Source organism: Natrix helvetica (genome assembly GCF_964273705.1).
Source record: "Natrix helvetica genome assembly, chromosome: Z".
In the NCBI taxonomy this organism is placed as follows: domain Eukaryota; kingdom Metazoa; phylum Chordata; class Lepidosauria; order Squamata; family Natricidae; genus Natrix; species Natrix helvetica.
Window position 1 is genome coordinate 34,062,063 of NC_138554.1, and position 18,494 is coordinate 34,080,556.

At 35.9% G+C, this 18,494-nt stretch overlaps 2 protein-coding genes across 2 annotated transcripts; one reads left to right on the top strand and one right to left on the bottom strand.

Moving 5' to 3' along the window:
• Positions 1 to 3,710: 3,710 nt before the first annotated feature.
• On the top strand, positions 3,711 to 4,628 carry LOC309402060 (olfactory receptor 5A2-like; the record flags this gene model as incomplete). Its single annotated transcript, XM_081971568.1, has 1 exon — positions 3,711 to 4,628. One exon carries the CDS (start codon positions 3,711 to 3,713, stop codon positions 4,626 to 4,628), a length of 918 nt encoding a protein of 305 aa, XP_081827694.1.
• Positions 4,629 to 15,274: 10,646 nt separating this feature from the next.
• LOC309401525 (olfactory receptor 5V1-like) lies at positions 15,275 to 16,207 on the bottom strand (the record flags this gene model as incomplete). Its single annotated transcript, XM_081970586.1, has 1 exon — positions 15,275 to 16,207. One exon carries the CDS (start codon positions 16,205 to 16,207, stop codon positions 15,275 to 15,277), a length of 933 nt encoding a protein of 310 aa, XP_081826712.1.
• Positions 16,208 to 18,494: the final 2,287 nt, after the last annotated feature.

An 18,494-nucleotide genomic window follows, 5' to 3' on the forward strand; every position in this document is an offset into this window, starting at 1 on the left:
AAGATACAGAAGAAGAAAAAATAAAAGAATGTATGGATCTAAAGAGAGAAATTTTATTAGCAACAGCTTTGATAACACAACTGACAATTAAATATAAGCAGATTAAGGAAACAGAAGAAGGGCATCGAAATTACATGAGAGATTTTATAAGCAAAGAGTTGCTAAGGGAAGTCCATAAAAAATTGATTAAAGAGAAGATAAGAGGACTGATACCACAAACAGCAGAAGATATGAGACTGCTTTGTTACTGGAAAGATACAGGTTGATAGATGGAAGAGTATAACTTAAAACTAGCTAAACTTAGTGAAATTTAGTGATAATAGATATAATTAAACAAATAATTGATAATGCTAATAATGTATACAATGTGTAGTGTCATTGGGGGCAATGCGGCAGAGTAGTTTGGGTGTAGCCAGTCTAAGTGGGACCTTAGCCGGCGACCCATGAGAAGCTCTGAGGGGCTTCTCCTGGTAGTTGCACTTGGTGTGATATGTTGGATTAACAAATAGTGATCAACCCATGTTTGCTAATCACCCGGGCCCATCCTAGTGAGGGCCTCTTTTGCGGATCACACCATTCTCTCCGCCTAACCATTGAGAGCTGGATAGAATGGCGTGACCAGGGCATGCCTGATTCCCTGGCTTGCTAAGTAAGTCTCGAATTGCATGGCCGTGAATTGGGGCCCGTTGTCAGAGACCAGGACGTTGGGCAAGCCGTGCATGGAGAAAAGTCTCCGTAGCACCTTGATGACCGCCTCTGGTGTGGTGGAGGTCATCAGGGCTACCTCTAACCATTTAGAGTATGCATCCACAACTACAAGGAACATTTGACCATGAATGGGGCCAGCAAAGTCAATGTGCAATAGCCACCTTGAATTAGGCTGACCCAGAATATTTACTGTTGGGGTGGGGGCATTCACTCAGAATTTTGTGGGAGAACCAAAGTGGTTGCCAGGTTGGATTACTGAGATAATTGGACCTGTTCCTACAGCTCTGTGATGGATGACAATGGTGGTGCCGTGTGAACCAGCCACGCCACTGCAGCATGGAGGAGGCCCCAAACCTGCAGACCAGATCGGCCTCAATCAACTGTCCTGATGCTGCCTGCCACCAAGACATGCCTCTACTTGTTGAAGCCGAGACAGTGGTTCCTGTTGCGATCTTGATGGATGACTCACCAGTTGAAGCTGGCCTGGCGTTGGGGGAAGAGTTCCCTGTCGATGTTAATCCACCTATCCACACTCCTGATAGAGACAGCACTCCTCCTTTGTTGGCGGACACACCCATATTAAGACACTCCCAGCACGTGTGGCATAAGCCCGCCTATCTGCAAGATTACGTATGTGCAGTCCAGGGAGAAGGAGCATTGTGTCCTTGGAGATATGACCGGCACCTGTCAAGAAATGCAGAAAAAGATTTGATTGGCTGTGACACGCCTGCTGGCTGGTGGGAGAAACACAGCCCTCCTATTGGTTCCCTGTCTGACAGCTACTGTGTAAATAGCTGTCAGACGGGAGTTCATATTCATTCTGTTATTGGTTGTATTCCAGTTAATAAATAGTTTTGCTTTGACCATCGCCTCCTCAGTCTCTTTAATACCAAAGTAAAAGACCTAAAATTGTGCTTAAACACAGTACAGAATTTCATTTTATTTTTGAAATCAGCATACTGGTGACATGCATATCCTTCTTTACCAAGTTATGTATCTGGAAAGACATCTTTTACTTATTTTTAAACATAATCGAATGCTGTATACGAAGGAATTATACCAAAACCTGCTCATATTTTCTGCTAATATACAATAGCAAAAAAGTGAAAGTGGAATCGAAATTATGTACTGATTAGGGAAGTTGTGGGGTATATTTCCAGAAAGCATCTGAAATATTTTTTTCCCTTTTCTTCAACTAAACAACATAGCTTTTATATAGTTATGTAGTTATATATACTCTAAAAAAAGGTTTTTCATACATTTATAGTGAAATTATAAACTTAACTTATAAAACTTCTACAGGAATCAATCTTAAGCAAAACAAACTGAAATAATTAATTAACATATATAACATTGCATGGTATTCTCACTTAAATCAAGATTACTTAACCATACATCAGAGAGAATTCCTACGCATTTTTGGGGAAAAAAGATAAATAGCAATCATTTATTCAAGATTAAATTTTTTCCTCTTTCCACATTCTACATTTATGACTAACAATTGGATTGGCATGTATCATAATCGTGGACATTAGAATGTAATGTTTGGAATAAGCATTGTATTGGAATGTCACTATACTCATTTTATAATTCTGACCAAGTAGTCAGATGTTTCTAGATGCATGTACGAAGAGGTAGAGATTACAGAAAAGATAGAAAAGAATAGAAATGTAAGAAATTCCCAAATAATGAACATGATGAAGGATGGACTTTCTTGATAAGAGGACTATTGAGTTGTTAAGGGGTGTTATTCAAAAATGGATGTTGCAGAGATATTTACAACAGAGACTTCTGAACTTTTGGAAATGAGGTGCAATTGTTGGGAAACATCCCAAATAAAAACCTATGAAAAGTTTCATTATTAATAGCAAAATGTGGTTATTTGATCCAAGATTCAAAGATAATAATCAGGGTGATTTGTGATAAAAAAAGAAACTGTGTAGACTTTCTATAAGTCAATTAGAATAACAGACTGTTAAAAAGTGCTTTGAATGTTTATTTTGCTGTATTTTAACCTGTTAACTTTTTTATATAGGTAATCTCTGACAAATCAATTGGGTTACAAGTAGAGGTACAAGGTTATAAATTTTGGACCTCCCTCACAAGACGGGAAGCTATTATTTTTGCAATAGTTTTGTAAAAATTCAACTCGGGGTGATAATATGTGTTTCTAAACTTTTTTTTCATTGAAAAACACATTTTTTTCCCAATATTTTGTTTAGTTTTGTCTTTTCATTTATTTTCTTTTGGATTTTTAATATTTTGAATAAAATATTTTTTTAAGAATTCTAAGAATTTTAAGAATTTTTCACTATTCATCCATGATAATTGTTTTACAAGATCCACACTAATGCTTTCAAGACACCCCCCCCCTAAAAATAGGAAATAGTATAAGTTATTAGTTGAATTATGTTGTGCAGCCTTAGCACAACAGAATTCAACTAGTCATATGTTTAGATAATTGATCCAATGGGAAATGAATTCCCAGTTCAAAAAATTCTTAATTCTGTTTTACCATCTCTGTTAACTAATAGTTGTTCTGATGTTTTCCCCATGAAGGTACTTCTCTGTCTTTCTGTCTTTCTGTCTCTCTGCTCTCTCTCTCTCTCTCTGCTCTCTCTCTCAGTCTCTCTCTCTCTGCTTCTCTGTCTTTGTCTCTCTCTCTCTCACCTATTCATCTATCTATCTATCATCTATCTATCTATCTATCTATCTATCTATCTATCTATCTATCTATCTATCTATCATCTATCTATCTCTAGGTAGAAGAGGTAGTTCATATTTGTTTTTAAAAATCTATTAATAATTGATATTTTTTTTTCCAGATTACCATCCCATTGAGGCAAGATGGATGAACCTACAATAGTTATGGGAGCACAGTTAAAAGATTTAAAAAACAAATTGGGAGCAAAGATTCATGGACAAAATCTGTCTATGTGACTCCTATGACATGATACCAATTTGATGCCACATAATCAAGTAATGTCATTTAGAAATGTACCATGGAAAACAAAACTACTGTGACTGAATTTCTTCTTTTAGGACTTTCTGATGACCCAACAACCCAAGTTTTCTTGTTCCTGGTTTTTTCATCAATCTACTTAATAACCTTAGTAGGAAATATGGTCATCATTTTGGTAATAAGAGCTGATCTTCAATTACACACTCCAATGTATTTCTTTCTTATTAACTTATCCTTCCTTGACATCTGCTATTCTTCTGTAACAGTTCCCAAAATGCTACAGAATCTCCTGGCTACTAAAAAGACAATTTCTCTCTGTAGCTGCATAGCTCAAGTCTTTTTCTTTATTTTCATGATTGGAACAGAGATCTTCTTACTTTCAGCAATGGCGTATGATCGTTATGCTGCTATATGCTACCCACTGAGATATAGCACCATTATCAATCACCGTTTGTGCATCCAAATGGTACTGGTTGCATGGCTGTCAGGTTTCCTGGATTCCTTTGTCAATACTCTTTTTTTAACTAACTTATATTTCTGTGGTCCCAGTAACATTACCCATTTCAGCTGCGAGTTACCTCTGCTATTGCAGCTGTCCTGCACTAGTACATTTGCCAATGAAATGGTCATTCTTATCTTTAGCATGCCATTGGGATTTGCTGCCCTTCTCCTAATTATAGCTTCCTATGTACGTATTGTTGGCTCTATTGTCAAGATAAATTCTGCAAAAGGAAGGCAGAAGGTATTCTCTACTTGTGCTTCCCACCTCACAGTAGTTTTCTTGTTTTGTGGGACTGCTTTCATTAGATACATGAAACCTGCCTCTAGCTATTCAGACACCATGGACAAGCTTGTGTCAATCCAGTACAGTATCCTAACCCCCATGTTAAACCCCATTATATACAGTCTGAAAAACAAAGATGTAAAAAATGCTCTAAAGAAGTTTTTTAGAAAGTGACTTCAAAAAGACCCTTGAACTTATTAAATTTTGACATTTTTTTTAATGAGAAAGAGAATGCATTAAGGAAGAAATAGCAAGACTGGCGACTATGATATGGCAGGCCATTAAATTACTAGCTGCAATTGTCACTTTCTCCTACAATTTTATCCACTCCCTTTAAATTATGGGATGGGGTTAAACCTGGAAGAGCTTGCACTTCTAGGGCTCTCATCTCTTCACTTACAGTTTATTACTTCAACCAAACAATAGAGATATTCAAGAAGTTCCCATAATATATAATGTCATATTCATTAAAACCAATGCATTAAGACTTCATGGCTGATAGTTTAAGATAATCTTGACTGCAATTTCATTTTTTATGGAGTTGAATGTACTGAGTCAGAGAAGGGCATTCTAATGTAATACAAGGCTCCTTGGTGCTCCTGAACTTATATATGAAAACATGTTAAGGCTATTAAATGAGGAAACTGCAAGCAAATCTCAACTAGTTCACTATACCCATCTCAATCCCCAGTTCTCCTTTATCTAAAAATGATAAAGTACTTTGAAGATGTATCTTTATTTCTACTTAAACTAAATTGCAATTGTTGGGAAAGTTGTCAATTAAAAACCTAAGGAAAGATTTCATTATTAATAGCAAAATTAGGCTATTTGATTCTGGACTCAAAAATAATAATCTGGGTTATTTGTGGTAAAAACAAGTATCTGTATAGACTTTCTATGGGTAAATTACAATGTCAGACTGTCAACAAAGTGTTTTAAATTTTTATTTTGCTGTTCTTGAAACTGTTGTCTATTTTTTCACATATATATCTGACAGATTACTTGGGTTAGAAATAGATATACAAACATATAAATTTTAGACTTGCTTCACAAGGGTGGAAGCTATTATTGTTGCAGTAGTTTTGACACTATTCAACTAGAGGGATAGTATGTGTTTCTGTAATTTTTTCAATATTTTTGTTCAGTTTAGTTTTGTCTCTGTTTATTTATTTTATTTTTTGCCAATGAAATGGTAGTTTTTATCTTTAGCATGCCATTACAGTTTGCTGGCCTTTTTGTAATTATAACTTCCAATGTTGACACTGTTGGTTCCATTCTGCTGAAGGGAGGCAGAAGGCATTTTCTGTTTCCCATTTCACAGTAATTTTGTTTTGTGGGAATGCTTTTATTAGATACATGAAACCTGCCTCTGGCTATTCAAACAAGCTAGTGTCAATCCAATCCAGTCAACCCTATGAAGCCCCCATTTTGGACCTCATTATATAAAGTCTGAAAAACAAAGGTGTAAAAAACAATCTAAAGATTGTTTTGGAAAGTGAATTGAAAGAGCCCACTGATTTTACTAAATGTTGAGATTATCTTGATGAAGTGTCTCATGCTTGAATGGGGCTTCCTAGGTCTACTGCTTGAGCAGGGGGTTAGATTAAAGAGCTTCAAGGTCCCTTTCAATTCTGTTGTTGTGTTATATTTAGCCAATCAAAGAGAAGAGTTAGGGGAAATGTGATAACTGTTCTCCAGTACTTGAAGGATTATCACAGTAAAGAAAGGGGGTGAGTTTCGGCACTACTATCTAAAGCATCTGAAAGCAGGACAAGAAGAAATGGGTGAAAGTTCGTTAAAGAAAAAATAAACCTAGAACTAAGGAGAAATTTCCTGACAGTGAGAACAATTAATCAATGGAATAGATTGCCTGCTTTGTGCAGCTGCTTATGAATTAAAGCAGTGACTAAAAAGAATTGACTCTGCCTTAATTGTGATCTGCTGAATATGGCACACTCTGAGCCATAATATCTTCTATTTAATAAAGCTTTTACTCTTAAAATTTCTTTATATATATTCTCAACCTTACACGGGAAAAGACCCGAATACAACAAAACCAGCATACATACATACATACATACATACATACATACATACATACATACATACTATTATTATTATTATTATTATTATTATTATTATTATTATTATTATTATTATTATTATTATTCTGTCCCTTCTTTTGCATCCTTTCTTTAATTATTCTATTTCAAGGTACTGGTTATCATATTTAAAGTGCTCCATGGCACAGGACCAAGGTACTTGCGGGATCGTATCCTGCCCATACATCCCTTCGACCGATCCGCTCTCACAGGGAGGGGCTCCTCCGGGTGCCGTCCATGAGGCAGTGCCAGCGGCCGACGCCCAGGAGTAGGGCCTTCTCTGTGATGGGCCCGACCCTCTGGAATGACCTCCCCCGTGACATCAGAACAATCACTGATCTCCGCTCCTTCCGTAAGATGCTCAAGACCCACCTGTTTAATTTAGCGGGCCTGGCCTAATCCCAATCTAGTCCCTCAATTCTGTACTTTTAAATTTTTTGGGTTGTTTTAAGCTAATTTTTAACTTTTATTACCCTGTACAGCCTTATAGTTTAATTGGTTTTTAAGTGTATCTAATTTTATATTAGGTTTTAATGTGGTGTCTGTACACCGCCCTGAGTCCCTTCGGGGAGAGGGGGCGGTCTATAAATTTAATAAAATAAAAATAAATAAATAGCAAAATATCACAACTTATGTTTACATGACTATGGGATGTTGCAACTACTTTTAAAGTTGAATTGATTGCCAAGCACCTAAAAAATAGTTATGTAACCATATAGTAGAAACTCAACATTTTATATTACAGTCTATCATAATTTCAAATGATTGTTAAACAATGGTAATTTATCATGTTACTGCAATTCAAATCTAATTCCAAAAGCTAATTTTGAACTCTAAAGTATGTCATGCCTGCTCAGATGAGGACATAAGTAGTTCACATAAGGACTGAGGCATTCTAAAAACATAAGTTGGATGACATTTTGCAAAAGAATTATTTGATTTCACTATCTTTATTAGCAGAGAACACGTTCAGATATTACGTAGTATTTACGCCTGAGACTGGTCATATTACTCATTCTACCAAATTCATTGCAAGTTTTTCTTCACCTACTTCATCTCTTGGAGTTTCCAGGAAATTCAAGAACTAACCCAAAATTCAAGAAGCATTCTATAGACCACCTTTTTCCCCACCAACCCACACAGTTTAACAAAGTATTTAACATTGGGAGTGCTGGGAAATTTCCAAACACATTTTAAAAATATTCCAGATCTACCAAAATCCTGGGGCAGGCCATTTAAACTGACCCATCCTTCCAATGGAGGCTGGCAACAATTTACCCCATAGTCATAACAAAAATATCTAGGCAAGATTGATGGGAATGTCTCTTCACTCAAAACTTGTCTCCAAGGTGAAATTCTAAATCTAATGTGAAGACAGCGACGTAGGCCTTTCTATGATTTTATATTACTTGCCAATCCATAGTGATTCACTTTCAATTATATATATATATATATATATAAAAGGACTAGTAATCAATGTCAAATCCGGTGAAACAACTGGCCGTTGTGATACAATTGTATAATAACAACAACAACAACAACAGCAGCAGCAACAATAGCAACAGCAGCAGCAGCAGCAGCAGCAATAGCAACAGCAACAGCAACAACCCCTCTGAGGAGCTTTGCCTTGTTGTAGTGGAGGGGCTTGCACACTCTAGTGATCCTAAGGGCTATGCTGAACAGGTGCAACCATATCAGACAGGTCTTAGGTGAAGGGCCAGACAAAATTTTCTCCACAACCCATTCAAACATGATGAATATGAGAAAAATGAAATTTATGCTGGCTGAACCGTCGCCTAGATTGACAATGGCTCCTGGGCATTCTGTGCAAAGTGAGCTACAGGCTCAGTTCCCTCTGCTAGGCAATCAGGGCATGGAGCTGACAAGCTATTATAAGAAAAAGCAAAAGATTGAAAAATCTGGACCAGGGAAGAAAACATCTCTATTATGGAAGCTTACTATCAGTCTGAGCCAGAAAAATGTGGATTTCAAAAATGAATGTATCAGATTTGGAAGGTGAACCACACAGATTGTGATATCAGTGAACAAAGGCTAATGGACCAACGAGGTGTAATTCTGAACCACATTTTTTTTTTCACTACAGCAGAATTAAGAGGAATCGAAGAGAAAGCAACTAATGGTCTGAGTATACCAACAAAGAAGAGTAACATCAAGAATGATTTGCAGACTCAAAAGCAAACCAAGGAAGAAAGGGAGGAAGAGGCTGCTGAAATGAATGAAGATAAAGAACAAGGAAGCACTGAAGAGCAAGCACCAACAGATAGTGCTCAATTAGCTGAGAAAAGAAAGCATCAAATGGAAGATGCTGAAAGAACATGTTTGCCAAAGCTGAACCAAGTGAAACAGAAAGAATTGAGAAATATACTACAAAAGGTAAATGAAGCTGTGCAAACCATTCAAACCACTACATTAGCTGAAACAAACCAGCTGATGTATGCAGCAGCCTTCATAACCACCAAAGAATTGGGTTTCAAAATACAAAGGAACCAAAAAGGCAAGAAGGGGAAGCCTAAGTGGAAAATTTGGTTGGAATTGAAGATCAAAAAATTTCATGGAGACTTGAGCAACTTGAAGAATTAAGGCAAGGTCAGCTAAAAGACAAGCAGGTCAAAAGCAGCCTGGAAACAAGATACGATTTGGAAAATAAGGAGATTGCAGTAGTAATTGAAGAACTGAAGCAGAGGGTTGCTGCCATTGCTGAAAAGATTAAGCAATATGAAAATCGAGTAACTCAGTTCAAGGAAAACTGACAGTTCAGAGCAAATCAGCACCAGTTTTATTAGAGCTTAGAAAGTGGAGATGGAGTAACAACAAATGAAAAGCCTGATAAAGAGGAAGCTCTGAAATTCTGGAAGAATTTGTGGGAAAACAACAAGAAGCACAACAGAAATCCAACACGGATCAAGCAGGTTGAGGATTCTATTAAAGTGCATAAAATGGAAGATGTGAAAATAACAAAAGAAAGGATGCAAAGGCAGTCAAGAAAAGTGAAGAATTGGAGTGCACCTGGACCAGATGAGCTACATCGTTTCTGGCTAAAGGCACTTACAAGTATGCACGAAAGATTGGCAGCCCAAATGAATCAGATCTTTAAAACACCTGCCAATGATGAATGGATGACAACTGGAAGGACATTTTTGATCCAAAAAGATAAATAAAAAGGAAAGGATCCTGGAAACTATAGGCCAATCACCTATTTGCCAACAACATACAAGCTCCTTATTGGTATCATTGCAAACTAAATTTATGGATACTTGGAAAGAAATAACTTGCTTCCTGTAGAACAGAAAGGATGCTGCAAAAATTCAAGAGGAACAAAGGATGAACTGCTGATTGAAAAGCTAATCCTAAAGAATTCAAAGAAAAGATGAACCAAGCTGTTCATGGCTTGGATAGATTATAAGAAAGTGTTTGATTCAGTTCTCCACAACTGGATCAAGAAATGCCTGAACATCTTTGGCATTAGCAGCAACATACAAAAATTCATGGAAAATTCAATGAACCTCTGAAAAACGAAGCTTATGGCTAATGGAGAAGAACTGGGTGAGGTTGAAATTAAATGAGGCATTTTCCAGGGTGATTCCCTTTCACCCCTACTTTTTATACTCTCAATGCTACCACTGACAATCATTTTGAAGAAGGTAAACTGTGGATACTAACTTGCAAAGAAAGGACAAAATTTCACACTTGGTGTACATGGATGATTTGAAGCTGTTTGGTAAAACAAAAGCTGAACTGAATTTATTAATTGAAAGCACAAAAGAATTTAGCCAACATTGGTATGCAGTTTGGAATTCACAAATGTGCAACAATGGCTACCAAAGCAGGCAAGGTCCTAGAAGATGATGGAATACAACTTGAGAATGAAGAAATGATAAAACCAGAAGAAGGCTACAAGTACTTGGGGATTTTAGAGGCTTCTGATATAATGCATAATAAAGTCAAGGAATTAACCTCAGCCAAGTACAGTCGACGAATTCGCAAGATACTAAAGTCCAAACTGAGTGGAGGAAATATCATAAACGCCATAAATACCTGGGCTATACCTGTAATTCGATACTCTGCAGGAATAATTGACTGGACCCAGATGGAGTCGGACAATTTGGACCGAAGAACAAGGAAGCTTATGACAATGAATCATGCTTTGCATCCTAAAAGTGATGTTGAGCGATTGTATCTACCAAGAGCAGAAGGTGGTTGAGGAATCCTACAAGTAAAGCAGACTGTGGAAGAAGAAAGACACAGCTTGAATGATTACATCCAGAAAAGTGAAGAACCAATGATTAAGGAAGTAAATAAAGGAGGCCTTTTGAAGACAACTAAGTTAAAAGGTGAATATAAGAAAGAAGTAATTGAGAAGTGAGCTGAAAATTGGAAAAGCAAAGTTATGTATGGCCAATACTTGAAAAGTATTGAAGGCAAAGGTGAACAAAAACTAATTTGGAACAGGCATACTGAAAAAAGAAACAGTAGGCTTTATTTTGGCAGCTCAAGAACAAGCCTCAGCCACAAACTGCATGAAGGCAAAAATTCAACATGTTACCACCAAAAGCAAATGTCACCTCTGTAATGAGAAAGATGTGACAGTTGACCACTTGATCAGCGGGTGCAACAAAATTTCACAAACTGACTACCTACAATGCCATGACCGTGTTGCTAAGATTATTCACTGGAAATTGTACCAAAAGTTTGGATTTAAGTACAGTAAAAACCACTGGGACCATCAGGTTGAGAAGATTTTGGAGAATGAGAAAGTCGAGTTCTTGTGGGACTTCAGAATCCAGACTGAGAGGCACTTGGCCTACAACACACCTGACATAACAATAATTGAAAAGAAAAAAAATGGTTCATTGACATTACAATACCTGGTGATGCACGAATTGAAGATAAACAGCAAGAAAAAATCACAAAATACCAGGACTTGCAAATTGAGGTTGAGAGACTGTGGAAAAAGAAATCATGTGTTGTCCCAATTGTAATTGGAGCCCTTGGAGCAATACCTAAAGAGCTACCTCACTATTTCAAAATTCTAACTTTACCTGACTTGAACATTCTGACTCTACAAAAAACCACACTACTTGGAACTGAGGCAGCAGGTAAATAGGTTCCTTACCTGAAGGGTATAAGAGCCTCCCAGGCTCCCTTTGATCAGAAGTATATTCAAGTCAGCATATTAATTGACCTTTGATTTAGGCTACTTAGTAACTGTTACAAACTTTACGGAAACAGAAGTTGCAAAACATTTAAAGAGACGGACGAAGGAAACAGATTTGTGCAAGATATGAATCTGCCAGCTTGTGTATTAATAAACTCTTGCATTAGGAGGACGCTGATACCCACAGTTTCACTTCTGCTTATGTATTTTTCCATAGGATGCTTTCCACATTTTTATGTATAACTGTGTAATATTATCAAATATGGTATGTAACCTCCCCTAAGACTCCCCCAGAACCTCCTTTTCTCAGAAGTACACGCCCGTGTAAACCCCCCTAAACTCTGGTGGGTATAAAACCCCTGTCCTGGGCCTAGCCAGGACAGTTCAGACTTTGCTGTGTTAACGCTCTGAACTCGGATGCATCAATAAACCTGTCTTCTCTCGAACCTTGTGGTCTCACGTCCCGTTCCTGGCAAATTGAGGTTTTAGGCCCCAATCCGCCGCAACAGAACAACTTATATCCTCCTATGTTACCTTAACACAGTTAAGTGGGGCGTGCCCCCCAGGAGGGGCATGAGGCTCCGTAAAGGGGGGCTCGTTCGACCTCGTTTGACTGTCAGGAGCGAAGCTGCCATGAGGTGACCACGCTCACGAGCATAACTTCTTCTCCGCCTTCCAAATTTCAAAACTCGGCTGCCGAGTCTTCCAGCAGTGGCTGCTCTAGGAGTGCGCTCTATGGTTGTGGGCTGGCTGCTGGACAGAGAGTCTTTTGGATATAGATTCTTCCATAAAGCACCCTCCTAGAGCCACTGCTGCTGGAAGACTCTCTGCAGCCGAGTTTTGGAGTTTGGAAGCCAGAGAACTTTGTCCTTGAAAGTGGTAATGTCTTTCTATTAGAGCATATGTAACTATTTGAACAAAACTGAAAGTTCATTCTTTTCCCTTTGTTTTATATCTACAATCCTAAGCGTATTAAAGTTCCACTTTTTAGGCCTTATCAAAACAGTGCTAAACTAACTACGCTTGGACACAAAGCTATAGTAATTCTGCAAAGAGCAATCATCTATAGTGGATAGATTCTTCTGAATATTTATTCAGAGAGATATAATCTCTCTCTCTCTCTCTCTTTTCTGCTACAGTTAATAAAGCTATTCTTTGTTGTACATTGATCCACATTTCTTTCTTTTTTAATTCTCTTATACGTTAATAAGGATACAGTGTTATGCAGAGGTATACTTATAACAATTTTATAGACAAATGATACTATTTAAAGTCGCGCGGGGCGCGCGAAATGTTTTCTTCTTCCTGGGGGGGGGGGGGGGCATGACAGAAAATAATTGAGAAGCACTGCCTTAACAGTTCCTAGGTCCTTGGTTAGGACTCGAGCTGTTGAGCTACTAAGCAGCCCCAAAAGCTGTGAATCTCACCAAAGATTAACCACATTAATAATAATAATAATAATAATAATAATAATAATAATAATAATAATAATAATAATAATAATAATAATAACAACAACAACAACAACAACAACAACAACAACAACAAAAAAATTCCTGGTGATGTGCGCATTGAAGATAAGCAGCAAGAAAAAAATCACAAAGTACCAGGACTTACAAATTGAAGTTGAGCGATTATGGAAAAAGAAATTGTATCTTGTCCTGATTTTAATTGGGGCCCTTGGAACAATACCAAAAGCAATATCTAAAAGGCTACCTCGCTATTTGGAAATTCTAAATTTATTGGACTTGAACACTCTGATTCTACAAAATCCACCCTATTTTGAACAGCTTATATCCTCTGGTGTTATCTTAATAGTTCCTAGGTCCTTGGTTAGGACTCGAGCTGTTGAGCTACCAACCAGTCCCAAAGGCTAATCTCACCAAAGATTAACCAATAATAACAATAATAACATAATGTATTAAACTTGTGAATGCACTTCTTAATTAGACTTCATTTGTTTAACTTGGAGCAAAGTGTATCGTATTCCCCCAAAAAATTTTAACAGATAACAATATTTGGGACTTGCATAGTATTAGTCAATACTCTAGCCAAAATAGATTTTTAAAAGTCATTATTTTTCCTCAGAAATACCTGTTGACATTTTAACCTCTGATGATGATGAATATTTAATTCATGTCTACTCTGAGCATGAGTATTATGCCAGAATCCTATTTTAGTATTACAAAGATCAAGAAACATTTGGTTATATAGTCACTGTATTCATATTAATGTCTAAACAGAAGAGCATTTTAAGTATACATTTAAATACAATTTAATATCAATTTAGGAAGAATTTATATTCTTGAATGAGCCAGAATTTACTGGCTGTCTTTAACCTGTTCATGACATAGCACTTTACTAAATCATTATTTCAATGTCTTTCCTCTGAGTTTATACTAATTTCTAAGGAGTTAGTATGTCTTGCACTTAAGATAATCTTAACTATATATGCCACTTGATTATCAGGACTAAATATAATAAGGGAAAAATGCCCTCATGATACCTAGTTGTTTTTAGGGTAAAATTCTTGGTTATAATTCTGAATATTACATTTATTTATCCTCACCCAAGTATGATTCAAATATCCAAATATCCAAATAGATGCACATTCAAGAACTAATAATTGGTCAAGGGGAAGCTTAAAAAGGAGAATTCTCTATCTGCTGACACTGTTTCAGAATTTTTTAAAAATGTATTTATTGATAAGCCATGCATTCTAGAGACTTGACCACTACTGGGCAATACCAAGTACCCAGCAGATTCCTTAGGTTTTTATACAGTATACAGTTGAATATACATATGAATTATTCAGTTATAAATTTATAACTCAAATATATGGAAACATCACTAATCCTATTTAAACATAGTTGTATCTGCTTTGGTTAGGATGTCAGCCAGCAACAAAGCATGTGCATTCTTGACAATCTAAATGCTTTATTCTCATTTATTTTCCTTCTTCTTTACTTAGGTTTGTACTGACTTACAATAAAAGCAATGTTATGAATCCATAACAAAATATGTTGTTCTGAAAATCAGGACCCAAATTAATGTGTGTGTGTGTGTGTGTGTGTGTGTGTGTTGTATTTGTGCTGATAAATAAATAAACAACACAAATATAAAAAGGCAACATTAAAAATAAAAATATGGTTTTCTGCCTGGATGGTTTTCTGTGATGAGCCGAAGGACAGAAAGAGGGAGTAGTGAGCTTCTTCCGATATTTGGGCATACCAGGGGTTGTAACACAAATATATATTACTTAAACTTAAAAGGCTAAATCCATTTGTACTATCTGGAGCCCCATACTATATATGGAAGATATTTATTGATGAACTAAGAATGAACACTTGAATGTCAAAAATTTACATCAAACAAGACTCTTAGTTAGAATCCATATTTAAAACAACAGCATGTATTAATAATAGAGAGAATAGATAATATAGATGCATGAACATTTGCTAGTGACTTTAATTTATGGTGATAGATAGGGTGAACTCTAAATTTTCCAGAAATAAATAAAATATTAATTTACAAATCTTCTTTCATCTCAAGTGTAGTACCTTCAGAAATATCTTTTTCAGGCAATTTTTAATATCCTTGTTTCTTAAAGTATAGATTAAAGGATTTAGCATGGGAGTGACAATGCTATAAAGGACAGAAATGAGTCTGTCTTTCTCCAATGAATAAGTTGATATTGGTCGGACATAGGTGAAAATAGCACTTCCATAATATAGAATAACAATAGTCAGGTGTGAGGTGCAGGTGGAAAAAGCTTTAATCCTCCCTTGATTGGATTGTATCTTCATGATAGTGGAGATGATATAAATGTAAGATAGGATAATGCAGACAAATGGAGTCCATCCTATAAAGACCCCAGCAACAAGCAAGATAATCTCATTTAAACTTGTGTCTCCACATGAAAGCATTAAGAGGGGTGGAATATCACAAAAGAAATAATTGATCTTATAACCTCCACAGAATGGCAGATGGAATGTAAAATAAGTATGAAGAGCCGAATTGAGAAAACCACCTACCCAACAGGCATCCGCTAAGTGCACACAAAATGCTTTCTTCATAATTAAAGTATACTTTAAAGGGTGGCAGATAGCTGCAAAGCGATCATAGGCCATTGCAGCTAGAAGGATACACTCAGTTCCCACAAGAGAGACAAAAAAATAGAGCTGAGTTACACATCCAGCATAAGTGATACTCTTCTTCTGTGACATGAGGTGCACAAGTATCTGAGGGACATTAGTGGTGGTATAACAGATATCCAGAAAAGAGAGATGTCCTAGGAAGAAGTACATGGGACTATGAAGCTGTGGGTCCAGACAAACAACAGTGAGGATGGAGGTGTTCCCTAACAGAATAAAAATGTATGTAGCAAGAATGATAAAGAAGAGTAGCAGCTGCAACTTGTGAAGACCAGAGAAGCCCAAGATGAGGAATTCATTTGGAGCAGTTTCATTTGTCATTGTTTCACAATTTGCTCATTTCTAATCTATAATGCAATAAGAAAGACAACAGGGTTATGATACCAAGTACTTGGTTTTCTTTTCTAAGCTTGCTCATTGGATGACCAGAAACATTGCCAAAGCCAGATAACTTCCATCACATAACTAGAAAATAAATTTGAAAAATGCTCACATCACACATCTGAAGAATAACTTGTTCCTTGCTTATTGGATATTAGTAGAAAGTGTAATCTAACCTCTCATATTTACTGACTGTGGCCAGAATGCTAGCTTTATTCTGAATTATGATAAATGAACATGTATGTTTGCTTTCTTGTTTAGATAGCAGGGAGAGGAAACCATTTTACGCATTTAATTCACACATTACAGTGTATTGAATTTATCAAATTTATCTTGTATCAAAAAATAACTCACCATATTTTTTTCCTTTTTCCATTTGTCCTCTGGTTTTGCTTCTTTTCTATGCTCACCAATTTCATATAAGAAAACCTATAAATGCAGGATACAACTTTTTTTCCCATAGGTTTTTCCTAAAACCTGACACTAACTAGAGTTGAGAGAGAATGATGTGCTTCTCTGCCAAATAGAAGTTTAGAACTTGGGTCTCCCCCCATCCTAGTTTAACACCTTAATCTTTATGCCTCACCAGTTGTTGCTAAATCAAAAACAATGAAACCATTTAATTGTTTACTTCCAGATACTTTAAGAAAAATCTATTGAGACACTCCTGAAGTACAGCTATGCAAATATTCCATTTATTATAGTTCATAATAGTATTGTGGCCACTTGCAAAGTCATTATCAATAGCTTTCTATTTTTCCAAAATCTATTTGAACAGTACATTTTAAAAAATTAAAATAATAATGCATCTAATATTATTATTAAAATACACCATTAACAATTATCCTTAATAATTATCATTATTATTTTAAAAAGTACACAGAAACTTAAAAAGAAACTTTAAAAGATCACACACACACACACACACACACATGAGGTAACAAGTGTTAACAATCAATCAAAAATAAAACTGTGATCCTTTGACTTTTGATTGAAATAGTTGACCCAAAATGAAAATATAAATGACATTACAGAAGAAACATCAATTTACCATGAAATTAAAATATCAAAGGAAAATCAGAGTAACTCAATAGCAAACACACATATAAAGAAAACATACCACAGCAGTATGTAGCTAAAACATTGCATACTTTTTTCACAGCTCAAAGATTTCCTAGTACTGATGTCTCAATTAGTGCCTTTTACAATGATGTAGGCAAAGTTTACTTTTTTACCACTAAGCAACATTTTACATGTTAAATAAAATAAGTATGATGATAAATTTTTAAGCTGGGAATTAGATGATGAGTCTATAAAAAGAATAAGAAGTGTCCTAATTTCATTGTGCTGTGTCTTTTCCCACAAAACAGCCTGACTTAAAAATCTCAAATCTATTTTCCTGAACAAATTGAAGAAACACAATTCATTTTAATCTACTATTTCCTACAAGCATGGTCTTAAATCCAATACATTTATCTGTATGTATTTATCCAATACGTTCACTAAAGAAGGAGATAGCCAAGCAATCAAGCCATTACCTGCTCACATAGTCTACTGGTGTACCCGATAGTAAAGGGATAGTAATACTGTAGTATCAAAATAATGATCTGATTATCATTCTGACAGAAATATGGACAAAAATATGAGATTATTTCACCTGAATTGATACATGTTTACCTTTCAAACCCAGTTTGTATACTGATATAAGTTATCAATTCTATAGGAAACAAAAACCATTTATGCATTGTTGAAATTCAAAAGCACTAACCTGGAATTAAACCCAAGAGGCAAAATTAAAATAATTCCATCCCAAATCAAGATTATGCAACCAACTTCACTTCAATAAGCTAAAGACAGTTAAAAGTTTAGAAATAATGTGCTTTAAGGATGGACTCATGATCAGTTTTGCTATCTATTTCTTTCAGTAAATATTGGAAAAATAATTGGAAAACACAAATTCGTCTGTGTGTCTGTCTGTCTGTCTGTCTGTCTGGTCTCTAGCTTCCTAGCTATCCTGTCTATTGATCTTACTAAATTCTATTTCTTTTACCAAACAACAAAGTTTTAGTCATACTTATCAATATGCATTCTGAGTTTGTTGTCTGTACCAATTTAGAAATCAGTGAGTTTAGTTTATAGAATTGTTAGTCTTTATTATGATTATATAAAGAATAATGTTAAATTCCAGTTTGTTGCACAGCCAGCCTGATGTTGAAACTGGATTTGA